Below are 18,148 nucleotides of genomic sequence, written 5' to 3' on the forward strand. Positions count from 1 at the left end.
GACACTATCAGTATGCAGATGGATGGAGATACCTCTCCAGTCACACCTAGCTCCTCCTGTGTTCTGGCTGTCTGGAAAGTATGCACAAAGTGTAGCTGTCATTTTGCCCTAGACGTGGATTGGAGTAAGACTGCAAAGCACACATATAGCTACAAGCACAGAAAAATGCCCACTTTCTAAAAGTGGCACTTCTAAAATACTAATGTAAAATCCAACTACCCAAGTAAGTAGGATTTCTCTCTACCATTCCAAACCTACCAAATATGCCCAAGCTACTCCTTCCAGATCAGAAATTACCATTTAAAAAAGGGAATTCCCAATGCTAACCTATGAGAGGAGCAGCTCTCACAGTAATGAAAAACGATTGTCACTACTAGGCCACAGAAAACGTAAAGATATATGTCCTACCTTTTAAATACACAGCCCTCTGCCCATAGGGCTATCTAGGGCCTACCGTAGGGGTGAATTAGGTGTAGTAAAAAGGGAGTTTAGGCCTTGGTAAGCAATTTAAATTGCAGTGCCAAGTCAAAGTGGCAGTAAACTGCGCATACAGGCACTGCATTGGCAGGCTTGAGACATGTTTTAAAGGCTACTTCTGTGGGTGGTGAAATCAGTGCTGCAGGCCCGCTAATAGCACTCAATTTACATGCCCTGGGTATATGGTATACCACTTTACAATGGTCTTACATGTAAATTAAATATGTTAAACAAGTGTAAGTCAATCATACCAAGTTTTAGGGGAGAGAACACATGCACCTTAGAACTGACTAGCAGTGGTAACGTACATATATTCCTATAGTAAAAAAAAAGAGGGTCAGAAAAATAGGAGAAAGGCAAAAAAATTGGGTATAACCCTGCAGAAAGGGCAATTTCCAACAACTTATACATTTCTTTCAGTGTGCATGGGACATTTGTGAACTTTTCTGTGTTGGACCCCAATGGAGTAAAGGCAGACCCAGGCAAAAAGGTGCTAGTGGGAACAGCATTGGAAGGGCACAAACTAAATTGAATGACCTCTTTGAATTCAGCCATAAAGAAGTTTCTGATTGTTGAGCTGGACATTGCTGCAAAGTTAGGTAATTTGGCTTCTTCCACACTCTGGCTGAGGCTGGAAAGAAAGAGACACTGTACTACATATTAATCATTGTTAAAAGGAGGCCCCAGTTACAACAACACCTGTTTGAGGGCTCCTGGATAATTCTCAGCTCACTGGCTTATCATTCAGCTCCTCCTGCATTATTTATACCTGACCTTCTCTTCTCTTCTCTTTTGTTGTCCACAAAAAAAAGGCTCAAACAATAATCATCTCACCCCTATCCTGCCACATGTGAAGGGGTGGAGCAGGATTTAGTTAACTTATTGCAAAATATCCACTGACATACATGCCTTTATCATCCTTCCTTCAGTTTGATTGCTTCATTCTAGTGATCAAATAGAATATTTGCTTCATATAGTCATGTGGTTGTTAGCAGGGGCGGTGCCTCCATAAGGGCGGAGGAGCATCGCCCCCCCCCCCCCCCACCTCCAGCAGCGGCAGCTGCAAAACCTTTCAAAGAAAAGGAAAATAAACTATATTTATTATCCTTTTCTTTGAAAGGGGCATGACCACGGGGGTGACGTGCACTGAAGGGGACTGCACAGCACTCCCCCTCACTGTGCATATATGTTTGGCTGGCCATCTCGAGCTGGCCAAACATACATGCGCAGTGTACTCTCTCCAGCCAGGCAACATGAGAGAGCCTGCACAGTCTCCCAGTCTGCCTGGGAGTGCCCTGGCTGGGTGCTCCCAGCCAATCATAACACTGCTCTTAGCAGCATCAGGATTGGCCACAGGGCAGACTGGGAGCCTGTGCCTGCAGCACCAGTGACAAGAGACAGAGAAGAGGTACACAAAGGAGGAGGTAAGTATTTGTTTTTTACTTGTTTAATTTAATTTGTATTCCCTCCCTCCATGTGCCCCTTTTGCGCCCCGTGAACCCTAACTGGTTTTTAGGTTTTACTGATTTTCTGTTCCTTCACATCACATATTACAGTCTTGCATGTCTGTTCAACCATCCACTGGTCCAAATTTCACAAGCATCAGGCAAGCATCAACTTATTGGCATTGTCTGAAGGTGAAGCTCTAAACATGATTTATTTTGTCACAGAATGACTTCAACATCTACCTGGAACTGAGGAAGATTGCTCAGGTAAGGCTGCTATCCTGTATTTTACTATTGCGCTTCTAGGAATAGTTGCACAGCCTTAGGATGTTTTGAAAACCATCTCAATGTAGGAATGAGAGATACCCAAGTAAGAGTTGAGATATTTTGGCTTGCCATTACCATTGCCCCACACGTGCATGTGCCAAGGATGCACCTTTAAACATTAATCAAAGGCTGCAGTAGGTATGAAACTACGCGCTCTACTCAGCTTTTTGGGATTGTTTAGATCAGATGGCAGCATTTCCAAAAATGCCAGCCTCAAACTCCCACGGTGAAGGGATAGGGAATTGAATACCTAGAGTATTCATTGCCGGCAATGTGAAAATAAAACCACCTCAGAATATCCGTGAGTAATATTCTACAAAAGTGTGGTAATGCCATAAATCAGTCACCAGCCCTCTGAAAAAATATTAGATTTGTTACTGTGGTTTAATCTCATTAAAAACACAAATACAGCCTCAAAACAAACATGTGACGCCTTTCGGTCGACATTACCTGACTCACCAAAGTGGTAAATAGTGATCACTATGTGTTTTATCATTTATAGTTAATCTAAATAACTGATACCTTGTGCTGTCATTGGACAAAATCCAGCATGCTCGTTTCAATGTATTCAGTTTGATGAAATGACAGCATTTCAATTGATGTTTATTGATTTTTAATTCAGGAGGTGCTTGTTGTTTGATACCTGTCCTAAAGATAGAGCTACATTCACTAATTGCTCTTTGACACTCATTGGCTTCACTTTGCTGTCAAGCTAGCATGTTGTTCGATGTGCAACTTATTTTTTATAAAGACGTGCACACACATCGGTTTCTTAAAGCTGCAATAAAATGCTGGACTTTTGCCAAAAGTATCTACTACGCACTATTTTGTTCTGCATACCTTTTAAAGTCACCATTTAAAATGTAAATTTAATCTTCTGGCTCCTTTTCATAATACACTTCTTCGAGGGTATTGTTCAATTCGACTAATTCATTGTAATCAGCAAGAGTCCTTCTCTCTGCTTCCATATTGCTGTATCCTAAGGTGTCATATTGTTGTATCTTAAGATGTTTCTTCTTTCTGGCATTTGCTTTCTAAAACAGCTAGAGGTGACACTCACAAAGCCACCAAACCATTACCAAACATTTCCCCTAACAAAAGGTCACGCCTATAGCCTTTCTCAATGCCTGTTTTTTATTCTCTCGGTGCTGTATTTATAACAACACCAGAGGGCACCATTTGCTTTTTTGAATATATACACCTGACTTGACATTTTTTTATTTTTTTATTTGCCCACTTGAAGAAATTGTAATGTGTTATGACTGCTATCACTCATCTAAAGACAAATCGTGAGCTCTTTAACTTGCTGCCATACAAGATGTGACGTTCTGTCTCTTTGCAGTCAGTCTATTCTTGATTTTGACAGACCTACCTAGGTCTCTCATCCTCTCAGTGAATTATAATGTGGATGTAATAGGAATACAGATGTTCATCGATGTTTGATCAAACAGCATAGCTTCACTGAAACATGTTGTGATTATTGAAATATTTGTAATGGCATATATTTAACTGATTTTAAAATAATGTAATCGATGAACAATTAAAAATGTCTCTCTCTCTCTCTAAAATTTCCTTAGATTGGAAATTATGAAAATATTAGACACGTGGAACGTACTTGTGATGGGTTGTTTGCTGGTCTGGGAGGAGCACTGGTATGTTAACTGTTTTATATAAAACATGACACCTTATAATTTGCTGATTAAGTCTTGTTATATAACTGGTCTTTAGATTTAATTTACAATCTCTTTGATACAGTTGAACCAGTGATAACTATTTAGCGTGGTTTTTGGACTTCACAACATGATGTAGAGCGTAACGTTTCCCTACAATATGTCAGATGCACACCTGCAAAGTTTGAGGGTGAAGTTTGAGGGTGTATTCCTCACCATAAAAAGCTGAGTTGCTTGCCACACACCAGTCAGAAGACTACTTCACTTAGCCTTGAGCTTTCATGCAGTCTATGTGGATATAAAAATATTCTCATGCACATCATTAACAATTAGACATGAATGCATTCTGAATATCAAAGCAAGACTATCAATGTATATGAATTTCAAGGATAAAATATTGGACCCAAAATTTCAAAAGGTAAGTATACATTTTCTAAACCTAACTCCACTCACGTGTACCTTAATGATTTACATTGTCCTTGTACATCAATGTGACGTGAGGAATGGTAAATCTATACGTCCTCTGTATGCACTGGCCTTTTGATATTTTGGTCTATTTTATTTTGTCTACAACATTCTTGTATCTTGATATTCTTAGTTTCAACATTCATTAGTACAATTATTAGACGGGTGTTACTCAGATGAATCCACCTAGAGGAAGCAGTAAAAAAGGAGTGGGAACCTAAGGAACCTACTGGCCTATAGAAAGTTGAGTCCACTGCAAACCATTTGTAAATATTGCCATACTACTTTGACAATACCTTGAAATATGGGATACGTTGTTTAATTACTATTGACTATACTGGTGCTGACCTATAAAAGCCATCTTCATCAGAGCTCTTGAAAGCTAATCCCACTTACTGGAAGATGGGTCCCTTCCCTTTGTGAATGGAATTTGGTCATGCACCTTTTTGAGGTTCATGATGTCTTGATTACCTTCTTTCAACACTCCAAATGGTGTCAAAATACTTTAAAAACATCATTATAATTATACAGGTCTAGATAGACATGAAAACGGAGTTTAGTGTAGCTATTATGTATATGTCAATGTACAAATACATGTATTTAGAATAGTTGTATAGAGCCTACCTATTATAAATGTAACACAGATCTAGCTTGCTTTCCAGATCTGACAGAGAAGATACATATATTTATTATGTTAGATGAGAGATTGGCAGTGCTGGAAGTGCCTTGGTTATATGGATTTGAGTACACATGGGAGGTAGCAGCCACATTGGATTACAAGTTGTTCGAAATTGCAAAGCACATTTCATCAGTTAAATCTGGCAAATGCTGTTTGGGAAAAAACAGCAACATTCCAACTTTCACAACCCGAGGTGCGAGAAAACGCCACATATATCAAGTGTATCCCACGTTCCAAGGTGCAAAATGTGAATTGGGAGGTTGTACTACAGAGGTGACAAGTTGAGTCCTGTGGTATTCCTATTTCCCCAGACAGAAGTATCCTTAGTGATTACTGAGGATCTGGCAGTATAGTTCTAGAGACCATGAGTATCATAGAGATTTGAACATTTAGGGCCATATTTACAAAGTTGTAATGCAGAGAAGCCCCACAAGTCTTGATTTGTCAAAACAAAAGGACAAGAATGCACACTTGTCTACAAGATATGGTGTATTCTTGTCCTTTTCCCCTGTGCTGGCACACAATTGGCTGCAATGTGCCAACGCAGGCATCTTTGCAACATGGTGTAAGGATGTCTGTTTTGTGGAGATGTCCCTTCCTGCACAAAAACAATCACAAGAGGCATTTTCCTCTTTCTATGTGTGCTGCAAAATGCAGCTCACATAGAAAGAGATAAAAAGGAGGAGAAATAATGCTATTTCTCCTTGTTGCACTTCCTGTATGTCTCCCCTGAGTAGGCATAGACTTTTGGCACTTTACCAGGTTTACAAAACCTTGTAAATCTGGGTATGTGTCAAATGCCATGGGTGTTACATGGGAACACCCAAGGCACGCCTCCCTGTTGCAGGGTGTGGTGTTGCCTCAGTCCATATTTAAAAGCCATAAAAAGCCACACAGGGTGACTTCACGAGGCCATGTAAATATGGGCATGCAATGTGCACCTCTAGACCATCACTAAAAGTAACATTCGAGTAGTGCAATGGGCCTTGTAAATATGGCCCTTAGAATTGCAGAAGTGGTTTAAGAGGGCCATAATCATTGAAACTGCACCAAGAAATAACTGCTAAATGGCTCTAATGAACCACCAGTATGTCTAAGAAGGGGACTTACAACTTCATCCCTGATGTATTCATTGTGGCAAAATAACTTGTATATGAGATATTTTGGCAACCAGAACTACATTTCATACTGTGGAAATGTATTGCAGACAAAGGACGTCCTCATTCTTAGAAGGCACCTAGGCATTTATTTACAAAGCTATCATGAAATGTAGCGAAGCAACCAATGTGTGAGAGGGAGATAACGGGAAGGAACCATATCTATTGGGATGTCCTGCTTTCCCCTGCACATCTACTTTGCCTAACGCCATGCAGACACCTTGGCACCTAAGTGAAAAGTTGTCTTAATATTTTTAGCACGGTCTTGTACTGAAAGGGTGGTGTTGCACTACAAAACACTGTGCCTAGAAAAACTTTTAAAATGCTCTACTTTAGATATACCTGAAGCAGATTTGCAAGGTGGGAAATGTTTAGAGAAATAAAAGCATTCCTGCTTTTTATTCCTGTCTCAAAGAGGCATTATTTTTTTGTGCAAATCGTTGCCTGCTATTATCAGTAGGTACGGTTTTCCATCTAAAGCTATACGTGGTTACAATGAAACAATCTGTACCATCCGTGGAACATCTCCTCCCTGAAAAATAATAGAAAGCAGCATAAAATGTTGCTTTGTGTTATTTACAGGCAAAGTTCCAGCACAGGACACGTTTGTGTAACTTTTGTTTGAAAATCTGCCCCATGGATTTAACAGGCGAGGGTGGCATATGGAGCCAGTTTACAAATGTTAAAATATTTCAGATGTTTAAGTAGATGTTTGTGTGACCTGTTCTGCTTCTACTAGAAGACGTCTGTAGCTTACTTTCTTCTCTCTTCTTACAGGGTGGAGTTTTGCACGGCCTTGGACTTGCTGCTGGTGACATTGGCCTCTGTTTGACCGGAATATTGGTAAAAACTATTTCTTTAATACATAAAGTCATGTCTGTTAAATGACTACTAATGCAGACATGGAAAGCTAGAGAGGCAAATATTCTCTAGGGTATTCGAGCAGAAGGGAGAACTAAGTTCCCAGAGGTGATTTTCCTATGACTCCTACGTACCTCCTCATCCCATCATCTGAGATACTGTTCACGCTGCAAAAATGTAGAGTGCTCAAACCCAATTACGCCAGAATTTCACTATCAATCAAACTTCGGTCGGTCGAAAACAGAATTGTTCAAATTCCAAGCAAATATGCAAAAGATTCACCCGTGCTGTCACAGCCCAGCCTAGAATAGGCAACAAGTAGATGAACTTCGGCAAGCAAGGCAGCATTTTTTCTTACCATAACTATAAAGTTATTAAATAGTATAATGCAAATCTATTAAGCATCTAAAACAGCTCTAATGACATTAGACATTTTAAAAACACCTTGAGTAGTTCAGAACATGTATCAATTGCACAGAAGGAAACCACTCTGGCATAAATATGGTGTTCTAAAGTCGTCTGCCTAAATGATGTCTAATTAGGTGCAGTGTTTCTATCATTAACTACAATGGGGTGACCTTTTTTAAACGATATTTAGGAAAACTATTTTTTTCAAGTGGTACCAGGCAGGGTTTTCCTAATCACAAAGCAAAAATGATGCTACATCATCAACATTCAAATATGAGATTTTACAAAATACCAAGCTGCCTGGGTCTAATGGTATTGCCCAGGAACACATCACTGCACTCAGATGTGGAACACCTTACTGGGGACATTACTGTTAGCGGTAAATGTTGTGAAATCAACTTTCTGCCATTGAATTAACCTGTGAGGGGGCCAACAAGCTAAGTCACACACAACCAGGTATTGCAGGTCCACGCTTGTGGCAGCACATTATTGAACATTCAATGGCGAAACATGCATTTAAACTAGTGAACCCTATAAAGAGCAAATGAACATCACCCAGGTCAGTGGGCACTCTGGGAGAATTATTTTGTAACTTGCCCTTATTCGGTGCCTTCTAAAGATTCTCTATTATTTCCAATACATAATACACACGCCTTCAAAATACATCAGTTTAGAAACAATGCCAATCTGCCTCCATGTACCCACTGTAAAAGCATATGTCTCAGTATCATGCAATACATCTGCAAATATGAGCACTTCTACAGGTTAAGAAAAAAACTGGCCTACAGGACTCATTTGTGAACCCAGACCAATGGGCAGGGCCCTGGCTGTGCTGGACCACGAGCCCACTGCCTGTGTTCCTTCTAAAATTGCCTCCTGCATGCCTGAAAAGGAAGCAAACAAAGCTACTGTAGCACATTGGCTATTACAACACAAAGAATGCAGTTTGGGGATTTGCTTATTTGCAGGGCTTCCAGTCTCTAGCTGACGTGGCTAAGGGGAGCAATCTTCCCTGTAAGATTCTTACTGGGCTAATTAAAAGACGTCAGTAACAATAATTACCAACAACAATTTAGAGATAGAAATACACTCTTGTACTTTAGGGCTCGTGCCTTTTCATATGCCTAGGAGTAGAATGGCCATCAATGCGGTAGTGGGCACTGCTGTCCGCTGTTGGCATTGCACATTCCTCTGCAACAGCCATGTCCAATACTTGACAGTTGCAGTGGAATTGCCATGAGTAGAAGGCAAAGATCCCATTGCAGTTCCCTATAAAAGAAAGGCAGGAACCCAAACTGCCTTAACTAGCAGGCACAGGAGTAGGGCAGATTCCAAATAATGTCTGTTGTTACGCTGATTCCATTAGAGCTGTGGATGTTCGTTAAGAACTGAAAATGTCGAATGCCACTCAGAAGGACTGGTACACTTGAAACCTTCTATTAGGGAGGTTGCATCTTGCTGGGACATTTTTGTGGTCCTTAATTAGTTATACAAAATCTATTTAAACCTATGAATGCTTTTTCGTTCAGTTCACCTGGCCAAAAAACAGCTTTTCTAGTGGCTAACATCAGCTAAGAAAGTCTGCCAGCCTCTGTCCTAAGATCCACCCTCTAATATGCACATTAATTAGAAAACACTGCCTTCTGTTTTCAGCCAAAGACTCTAGCTTGCTGAAAGGATGAGCCCCTAAGTAAGGAAGAGCTGTGGCGTTTTACGTAAAAATAACAGTGCAAGATGGAAGAGTCTAAAGGAGTAGACCCTTAATTTGAGAGGAACTTGATGGGCGTCCAATAAAAGTTAATATTACTTTCCTAAAAACATTAACCTCTATTTTGTTATATTTTGTGACTTTGCACTTTGCTGTATGATATAAAACTAGGCCAAAATGTACATATAAGTCATGCAGCGCATGGAAGCAAGTAATGTTGCTCTGCATGAATGTAAAAGAACAAAATAGTATCATATTTTCTATGTGGCTCTGTTTCACTCTCTTTCTCTGTGCTTGTATACTTATGTCTGTCATGCACTAATACAGACACATGTGTGACAAAGTGCAAGGGTTTCCCCATTGTGGGAAGCATGGGTTTCATGCTAGAAGGGGGTCCCTTCCAGAACAAAAGCTATGTATTAAGACATTTTCCACTTTGTATGTGTGCTGCACAATGCAGAACACATGAAAACTGGAGAAAAACGAGGACATATGAAACCACTCCTCCTCTTTATGCCTGCTTTGAGGAGGTGCAGGATTTGGGTGAAAATCCCTGCTTACAGTTCTTTGTAGATAGACATTTGTGGCAAAACCTATGGGTGGCTGCATGGGAACACCCATGCATTTCCCTTGGAACACTCCCTGGACACAGAGTAATGCAAGGCAGTGCATTGCACAGCTTTGAGTCACTGTAGGTTACAATTTCTTGCAAATCTCATTTTGCGTTTGATTGTAAATTCCACCAGAACTTTGCTAGGGATTTGAATTAGAAAAGCAATGCAAATCCATTGCAAAGTGTTTGTACATCTGGGCCCTAATCTCTAAATACATTTATTGCTCCTTCAGCAAGAACAGGATAGGTTAAGGTGCACGACTAAGGTAACGGGATGTGCCACTGGAATCTTCATTTAAGACTTTATATAGAGTTGGATGGTGTAGAAAAAGTAAAGGGAGTGGTAAATGTACTTGGGAGAAACAAACAAAGTTAGAGAATAAGGGGCCTGTTTAGGATTTGACACAGCAGGAGGCTCACCTTAAATCAGCAGGGCCCCGATCATGAACATCAGTGCACCAAAATGCCTGGGGTAGTGGAAGTGACACACATCCTTTGACCTTCAATTTCACTCACACACACATGCTTACACATACACACAATTACACCTATACACATACTCTTTCTCAAATAAACACACACCTCCAAGCATGCACACAACCTACTTTCAAAAGCACTTTTATTTACTTACTTCAGCTGCCAGGGAAGGCCGTATTCCAACTAATTGTTAACCCTTTTTATTACATTAACGGTGAATAATGAAACATTAGTCACTGTTAGTGTAGTAAAAAAGTTGTGAGAAAACCAAGAGTGGTGCTACAACTGACGTCTATAAGGCAGTGGTTGCAACTGGGACCCCTAAATGACATTCATGGCTGCTGATCCCTCCGCAAATGCCATCCCGCTGCTTCATTTAGAGATCGGGGTACTGTTTCAGACAGTAGGGCCCTGGTGACTCTGCCGTTTGAAATTTTTGACCTGGCAATTCATCTCCACAGAACTGCTGGGTCATTAGTAGTTATAAATCCTCCCTACTTAGACATATCTTTCAGGAAAAAAGCCCATTACCATATCAGTTGTGTTGAGAAAATTCCTCTTTGCATCAAGGCCATTGTATTTCTCTTTTAGATCATAAAGCATGGCTTTAGGTGTTGTTTGATCTCGTTAGCCTGAAAAATAACATACCATCCTATCTTTTATTCCAGAAACCGTCTCGTGCGACTTTTCCATAACTGGCTATGACGTTAGAGCTGCTTTCCTCTTTGAAATCCTGTACCTCTAATAACTGTTTTCTCTTCCTTTCAGGGAGGAATTGCAGGACTAGCTGGAGGTCTTCTGGTAAGGCCCCCTAATCACTTCATTGTTGAAGCCAATTTATGTTAAAGTTTACTGTTTGCCTGTACAGATAGAATCACATTTTAAATGTTTAAATATTCTCAGTAAGGTTTTCTGAAAAAAATTGACTTTCTCTCCCCAGGCACATTTGTGTTTCGTTAAGTGATAGGTAGACCTCACAGGTCAGATTTACTCACTTTTTGTGCAATGCAGGGCCGCTGCACTGAATGAAAGAGAACAGAACAGCATCATATCTTCCAAAATATGATGCTGTTTTCCTTTCTCCCTGCGCTGGCGCACTTTAGACTGCCATCCGCCAAAGCACACAACCTCGCATCATGTTGCATGGGTCTTCGTGAACTGTCAAGCATAGTTTTTGTACTGGAAGGGGACCCTTCTAGTTAAAAAAATATGATTTAATACTGTGTAAACTATGTATGTGTGCTGTACAATGCAAAAAACATGACAATTTGGAAAAACATCTGCTACTATGACTTTCAAGCCAGCCTCGAAGAAGCATCATTTTATGGCATAAATACCTGTCTACACGTTAGTGAAACCAATTTGTGTCAAAACTCATAGTCGGTTGTATAGGAAGTCCAATGTAGCACTCATGGTAAACCCTGTTGGTGGAAAGAAGCACAAAAAGCTAATTTGCGTTATTTTAGGCAACAATCCAATCCAAATCATTATTTGAGTTGAAAAATTCCAAAGCAAGACCTTGCGCTGGGTTTATTTTACTTTAGTTTTAGTAAATCTGGGTCCACATACTCAAAATGTGACACAACAAAACAATCTGAGAACCCACATCATATTTGTGTCCGTAGATGTTTGTGAAGCAGGCTTCCCTTAACAATTATGCTCTCAAACTGGGAAAAAATGTACACAAATTTGAAGAAAGATTGGATTCATTATTTTACAATTAACTGAGAAAGTATTCAGTTGCAATGTACATGCCCCAGATCCAGTGCCCTAATCTGTGCATATACTGATTTAATTATGTCTTCTCCAGTGCTATCTAATCTGCTGGTTAATGGTGTAATGTATCCACCACTAACTGTTCCATATTTTATGATATCCACTTCAGGCCCGATTCACAAAGGTAAACCTACACTTTTGGTCTAAGTTTAGACCAAAAGTCTAAGTTTATGACTTTTCGGTACTTACAAATAGTAAGTTATGACTAGCATCTTTACGTCCGCACTCCGGGCAGAATCCCCACACTCGGGCGGATAGCCGTGTGGAGAGTACACTCTGGTGTGGAGTGGAATCTCCGCACTTGGGGTAGAGATTCCATTCGTATGCAGAGTTTCTGCCCAGAGTGCAAATGTAAAGATACTACTGGTAATTTACCTTTGTGAGTACTGAAAACTCCCAATTTTAGACTTTTGGTCTAAACTTAGATCAAAGTCTAAGTTTACCTTTGTGAATCAGGTCCCTCATCTCCACAAATCTCCACTATTACTGCTATTTTTGTGAAAGGTTTCTGCTTGAAATGTTACTGAAATTCAACAAATAAACATTCATTGTTTAATAGAGCACTAATATGTTGTTTTTCAGACACTTGCAGGTACTTTTACATGCAAGCCATAACTTCCACACCAAATGCAATGCTCATGCACTCACTCTAAGTGAAACAATGGAATTTCAAATGTGGTAAACCACCACATAGATGAGATTACATAACATTACTTTTACCACTTTGACAGGAACAACTATGTATGTAAGAACATTTATTGATTTGATTATGTTATTTAATTACATTTTGTTTGTAAGTTTTGTGCGATTTGTGGATTGTATGGCTATTCTGCAAGTTATGCACTGTAGTGGTGACCATACCTGCACTTTCACATTTATTCCAGTACGTTTTTGTGGATATATATTTATATTATATCTAATCTTTTTGGAGAGGTACATCTCCCTAACTCCCATCTCGATAATTCTTATAACCTTCTTTTCGTCTTTTTACCCATAATTGAGGTGTGTGTGTGTATATCTATCTATATCTATCTATTTATATCTATATGTATATATATCTATATGTATATATATATATATATATATATATATATATATATATATATATATATATATATATATATATATATATAAATATATATATTCCAAAACCAAGGCTCCAGTCTGCTGCGACCTCTAACGAGAAAAGAAGGATGATCAGGATTGCTTTGTAATGAAAAAGGGATTGCTCCAACATCATGATGCGTTGTGGTCGGCACAAAGGTATTGCTCACATCTGGATGCAATATTTCCATGGTGTAAGGATTCTTCTTTAGAATCTGTACCAGTTTAGCTCAATGGAGCAGTAAGACATCAGTAGAAATAAGAGTGTACATCACAACAGTCAGCTGTATACATTTACACTGAAATCGTTTTGTAAAAATGTCTTTTTAACCTTCCAATGCTATTCTGTGTGGCCAAGAAATGTGCAAGGTGTGTTAATATGGCCAGTTAATGTGCCCACATGCCAGAAAAGCTTTTCATATACAGTTTCATATTTTCTGTGTCTTCAAGTGGACGGTTACCCTCTTTAATTGTTCCTTGTTTCTTTCCTGAAGGGGGGTATACTTAATGCAGCAGGAGGCCTTGTGGTAAGTTCAGTTTCTAATTTAAAAAATAAGTTGTCTCAGACTTTCTCGTTTGTATGCCTTGCAACCCTTCCAACCACTAGCGCTACCAGAAGTGAACAATGTAGACGAATGTCTTTTTATACAATACTGATAAATGTTCTTTAAAAACAGGTGCAGCTGTACTGTGCCAGCTGCTTTTCTTTGTTCATTTTGTGTTTTGACAACAATATGTAGGACCGACGGATTGAAAATCTTGTACTGCATTAACCTCCTCTTGCCTCTCGACAGATCTCACAGAAAAGGAATACTGCAAAACACCTCTCCCATCCACCCGGAGGTCTGGGGTAATGCCCTCTGAACTAGCAGCAGACTCTAACTTGTCTGATTTATCCAGCTCTTGCATACTGCCCCCCCCCCCGGTTGACATTCTAGGTGAATATGGCAACACTCAAAAATAAGTCCTTACTGAAGGGGTAACCCTGACTTTTCTACAGTTCAAACCTCCAACACTCTTCACATCCAGTCTCTTTGTAATGGAACTATTATCGTATTCTGCCTTACTTCTCGCTGTAGAGGGTTTCTGGAGGGGGACCAGACTTTCAACTTCCACTCTTTTCTTACTTTTTTTAGAGCTGCGGGGGGAATACACTACTTGTCCCAAACTATTTTTAGATGACACCTTCCCCCCTTCCTTTCTGGACCCCACTAGCCCTTTTACCCTGTCCACCATATGGTCTGAATGAATTTATACAGTGCTTATACCAAAAGAAGCGTGTCCCTTGTGCACAGAACCTTCAAATCCTTTAAATCTTGTTTTTTTTCCCATCAATACCTGAAATCACCAAGTCCTCGATGTACTGAGGAGTCCTCAAAATCCTGCTCTTCTTTCCTGAGGGATCCGGCCCTGTGCTGGCCCTGCCCTGGTTCCCCCGGGTGGGAACACGAGCCGCCGCCTCCCTGACCTGAAGGAGCTCCAGGGAGGCTCTCAACAACGGCACCACCCTGGGCTCCAAAGCATCCCGTGCTCCCGCCAGCTCCTTTGCCTCCCTTGCACTGCCATACAACCAAAAAAAAAACGCAAAGCGGACCCCCACTGCCGACCCGTCAAACCTTCACGTTTCCACAGTAAGGCATAATTATTTCACTGCATCATTCACGGAACGGAGCCCTCCACAACCGCCTCCTTTAGATGGCCGCCATGTTCCCTGAACCACTTCGCCCCCACATACACTCTTTAAACTAATAAAGCAAAAAATACAGCTGAAACTTCACCGCTGTTGCTGAAATGTGACCATACACTCTAGTACCCTACTTAAGGAGTTCCCACCTTCGCAGCAATGTCTAGGGTTGCCACGTGACAGGTTTTCTCCTGGCATCACCAGTATTTTAATGTCCTGGTCAATACAAAGAAAGGAGAATTATCTAAAGCCACTATTTTTAGCCTTTACCTGTACATACTTTAACAAAACATAAAATTAGAAGGTACTTTTAAACTTCCTCCTCTCCCACCGTCCCAAAATACCAGCAAAACAGAGCAATGGTTTCTTCTCTCCCTCCCTAGTGAGTTCAGCCCGAATCTGCACATTGTCTGTGCAGCAGAACTTCTCTTCACTCCTCTGTCACCGTGCTTCAAGCACTGCTTGCTACCACTCAGCTTCCGCTTCTGTTCCGAGGCCAACTATCGTACCTTCTCCCATGATTTCCCAGAGCTTCTCTGTGTCTTTGCATGCTGCAGCCACCCACCACTCTCACAAGTGGCAGAAAGACATCCTTTTGTACCCTTATGTTTGCCCCCCTGCGCTGTGCACTCTGCTCTCAGATCGGAAAACAGTCAGACAATCTTACCAGCATGCCCTCTCCTGCGCACTGGTCACGCTTGCAAGCAGCTGTTCTTCTCTTGCTCAGCTCTCTGAGCCAGACCACTAGTTACTTGTTGCACACAATTCACTGTGCGCATTCTGCAGTCCACTTCCAGCATGGATCTCCTGAGCTAGATTCAGCATTATGGAAAATATCAACCAACCAGTCCACCAGAAAGTATCTCAGGGTCCAGCCTCAGTGCTCGGCCTCTGCTGCTGCCCTGATCCACTTACACCGGCCATCTTGCAAGACCCTGGATGCAGTTCCTCTCCATGCTTCTATCGATCCCCCACATTTTGAAAACATTGTATGATAGTGTTTACCTCCGTTAAGTTGCTCGCTTTCGTCACAAATTTTCTGCGAATCCTCCTGAAGCTCATTCGTCACTGAACGGGGTGCTCTCACTGATGCCTTCTGCACCCGACCAGCACATCCCACTGGGTGCTGATCCGGACCGAACCCTCCATGGACCTGGGACCTGAGGCGGGGCCTTCCTCACCTGAGCCAGACTCCTGCGCCTTCCCTCGCGCCGGCTGCAGGGCTCACGCACTGGCGGGTCCTTCTGGGTGGCTCAGGGGAGCGCTGATTGGACCGCAGGCTCCAAGCATGCCGGGTCTGTGACTCTAATTGTGTTGATGGGTGTCAGTGGGCCACACAGACATTTATTTTAGAAGACTATGACTCTTTTAATCTGAAAAAAGCAGCATTTTGCCAGCCAGCCCAATAGTTTTGGGTGTAAACAGTGGGATACAGGTGCTGACCTGTTTACCCAACACTAACGGGTAGCCTCTCATGAGAGCGAGAGAGAGAGAGAAAGAGATAGAGAGAGAGAGTGAGTCTGAGCATTGATGCGAATCAATCCTTGGTGTGCCTTGAAGTGAGGGTGTCATAAGAAATCCCACCATTGATTTCTCTGGCCTATCCCCAAACAAATAACCCTCCTTGATCCCCTCTACACACACACACACGCACACACTATGCAGGGTTGAATATTTAGTTTATATTAATGTCACATCGTAAAAAAGTACCTCTGCAAATAGCATTAGGAATGTGAGGAAGGTCAACTAGCTGCTATTTGTGACTGCTTAATAGCCTTCTGACATCTTACCAACACTATTTTGTGAGTCGGTAACGTATTATCGACTCACAAAATAGGGTCAGCGATATGGTATTAGGAAGGGTCGTATAAAGGGGGTCCCGTTCTAATGGCAACTCGCAGGGGCATGTAAGAATGTTTTGCAGACAGAATGCAGTAGAGGAACATTTGCATTTTGCCACCAAATTCAAATTGGTAGTGACCCATTCTTGTTAGGGGGTGCCAATTTTTTTAAGAGCATTCAGTGGTCTCACGGACCACTGCCTACTCCTAAAACAATTAAAATAAATCTTTTAATTTTTGTTTTTGAACTGCATCCCGTTTTCATTTCAGTTTAAGGAAAATTGGCTGTATTTAAAAAAAATGATTTTTTAAAAAGCAGGCCCAATCATTTTGGTATGCTGACCCCAGCAGGCCACCATCCCTGTGAGTGCAGGCCATTCCCAATGGGTTGCAAATTGAGATCTGCCTCATGAATATTAATGAGGTAGGTCCCTTGTGACCCATTTGAGAATTGCAAACAGTGCACTGTACACTGTTGTACATCGTATTTTGCAATGTCCTAATTGTGAGTCATAAAACGTCTCGATTAGGAAGTCACAAATTTCTCCAATAGTACATGTGGCCCTAAATCATTTATTATGCCCACATCAATACTGGCTACAAAAGTCTAAGTCACATTAGTCTTTGTGATGCTACATAAGGACTCAATTATTAAAGTGTATAATGTAAACAGTGTATTAAACTGCATGCTTTTTCAAACTTTGTATTAGTTTCAACCTTTTGCAATGCAAAATATTACAGTATGGGAATTCTGCCTGAGATAGAAGAATTAAACAGACCATAATGTCGTCTATTTGGTCCAGTCCCAGCACTTTTCTTAACACTTAAATTTAGCAAACACAATTACTTACTTTTCTTATAGCAGTATACAGGCACATTTCTGTACAACTGTGTAATAAAAAAAACGCAAAATTCATCGAGGTCTCAGTCAGAAAAACTTGAATTTACATTTGTATGTTTGGGCCAGATGTAGCAAAGGTTTTTCCCCATTCTGTGTTTATGGGAAAAGGTGTTCGTACATATGGCCCTTTATGTCTACGAGTTGCTTTCGTTCCCTGAAATTTAAATTAGGCTCCATTCACACACGTAATTTCACACATACCTTGAGCATGAATGTGTAATGAATTCCCTTACAGTTGAAACCCAACCATTGTGATTTCCAAAATGTGAATTTGCACTCAGATAATATGTTGTTCACACATAACATTATGTCAGTATAGTTCAGCTTTACGTATAGGCAATACCATTCCCACTGTATCGGGTCCATAGAATTGTAGCCATGTTTAGTGAACCTGTGACGGCAAAGTCTCACGACTTATCACGTGCATAAACATTCACACATAAGGAAATGTTGCAACTTGAAGCATTTGTTTCCCTAAGACGATATTCAATATGGGAGTCATTTTGTAAATATCTTCAACTTTTCAAGGACATTCATCTGACTGATAACGTTCTT

The 18,148-nt window shown here is 40.8% G+C and overlaps 1 protein-coding gene across 1 annotated transcript in view; it reads left to right on the plus strand.

Moving 5' to 3' along the window:
- The window catches only part of LOC138304482 (uncharacterized), a 69,164-nt gene that overhangs the window by 17,311 nt on the left and 33,705 nt on the right, over positions 1–18,148 (plus strand). Inside the window, exons 7-11 of the mRNA XM_069244592.1 lie at positions 2,148–2,189; positions 3,827–3,901; positions 6,998–7,063; positions 11,056–11,088; positions 13,662–13,694. Coding sequence (XP_069100693.1) covers positions 2,148–2,189; positions 3,827–3,901; positions 6,998–7,063; positions 11,056–11,088; positions 13,662–13,694 — 249 coding nt within the window. The remainder of the gene's footprint in view (positions 1–2,147; positions 2,190–3,826; positions 3,902–6,997; positions 7,064–11,055; positions 11,089–13,661; positions 13,695–18,148) is intronic.

This window comes from Pleurodeles waltl, chromosome 7 (assembly GCF_031143425.1).
Source record: "Pleurodeles waltl isolate 20211129_DDA chromosome 7, aPleWal1.hap1.20221129, whole genome shotgun sequence".
In the NCBI taxonomy this organism is placed as follows: domain Eukaryota; kingdom Metazoa; phylum Chordata; class Amphibia; order Caudata; family Salamandridae; genus Pleurodeles; species Pleurodeles waltl.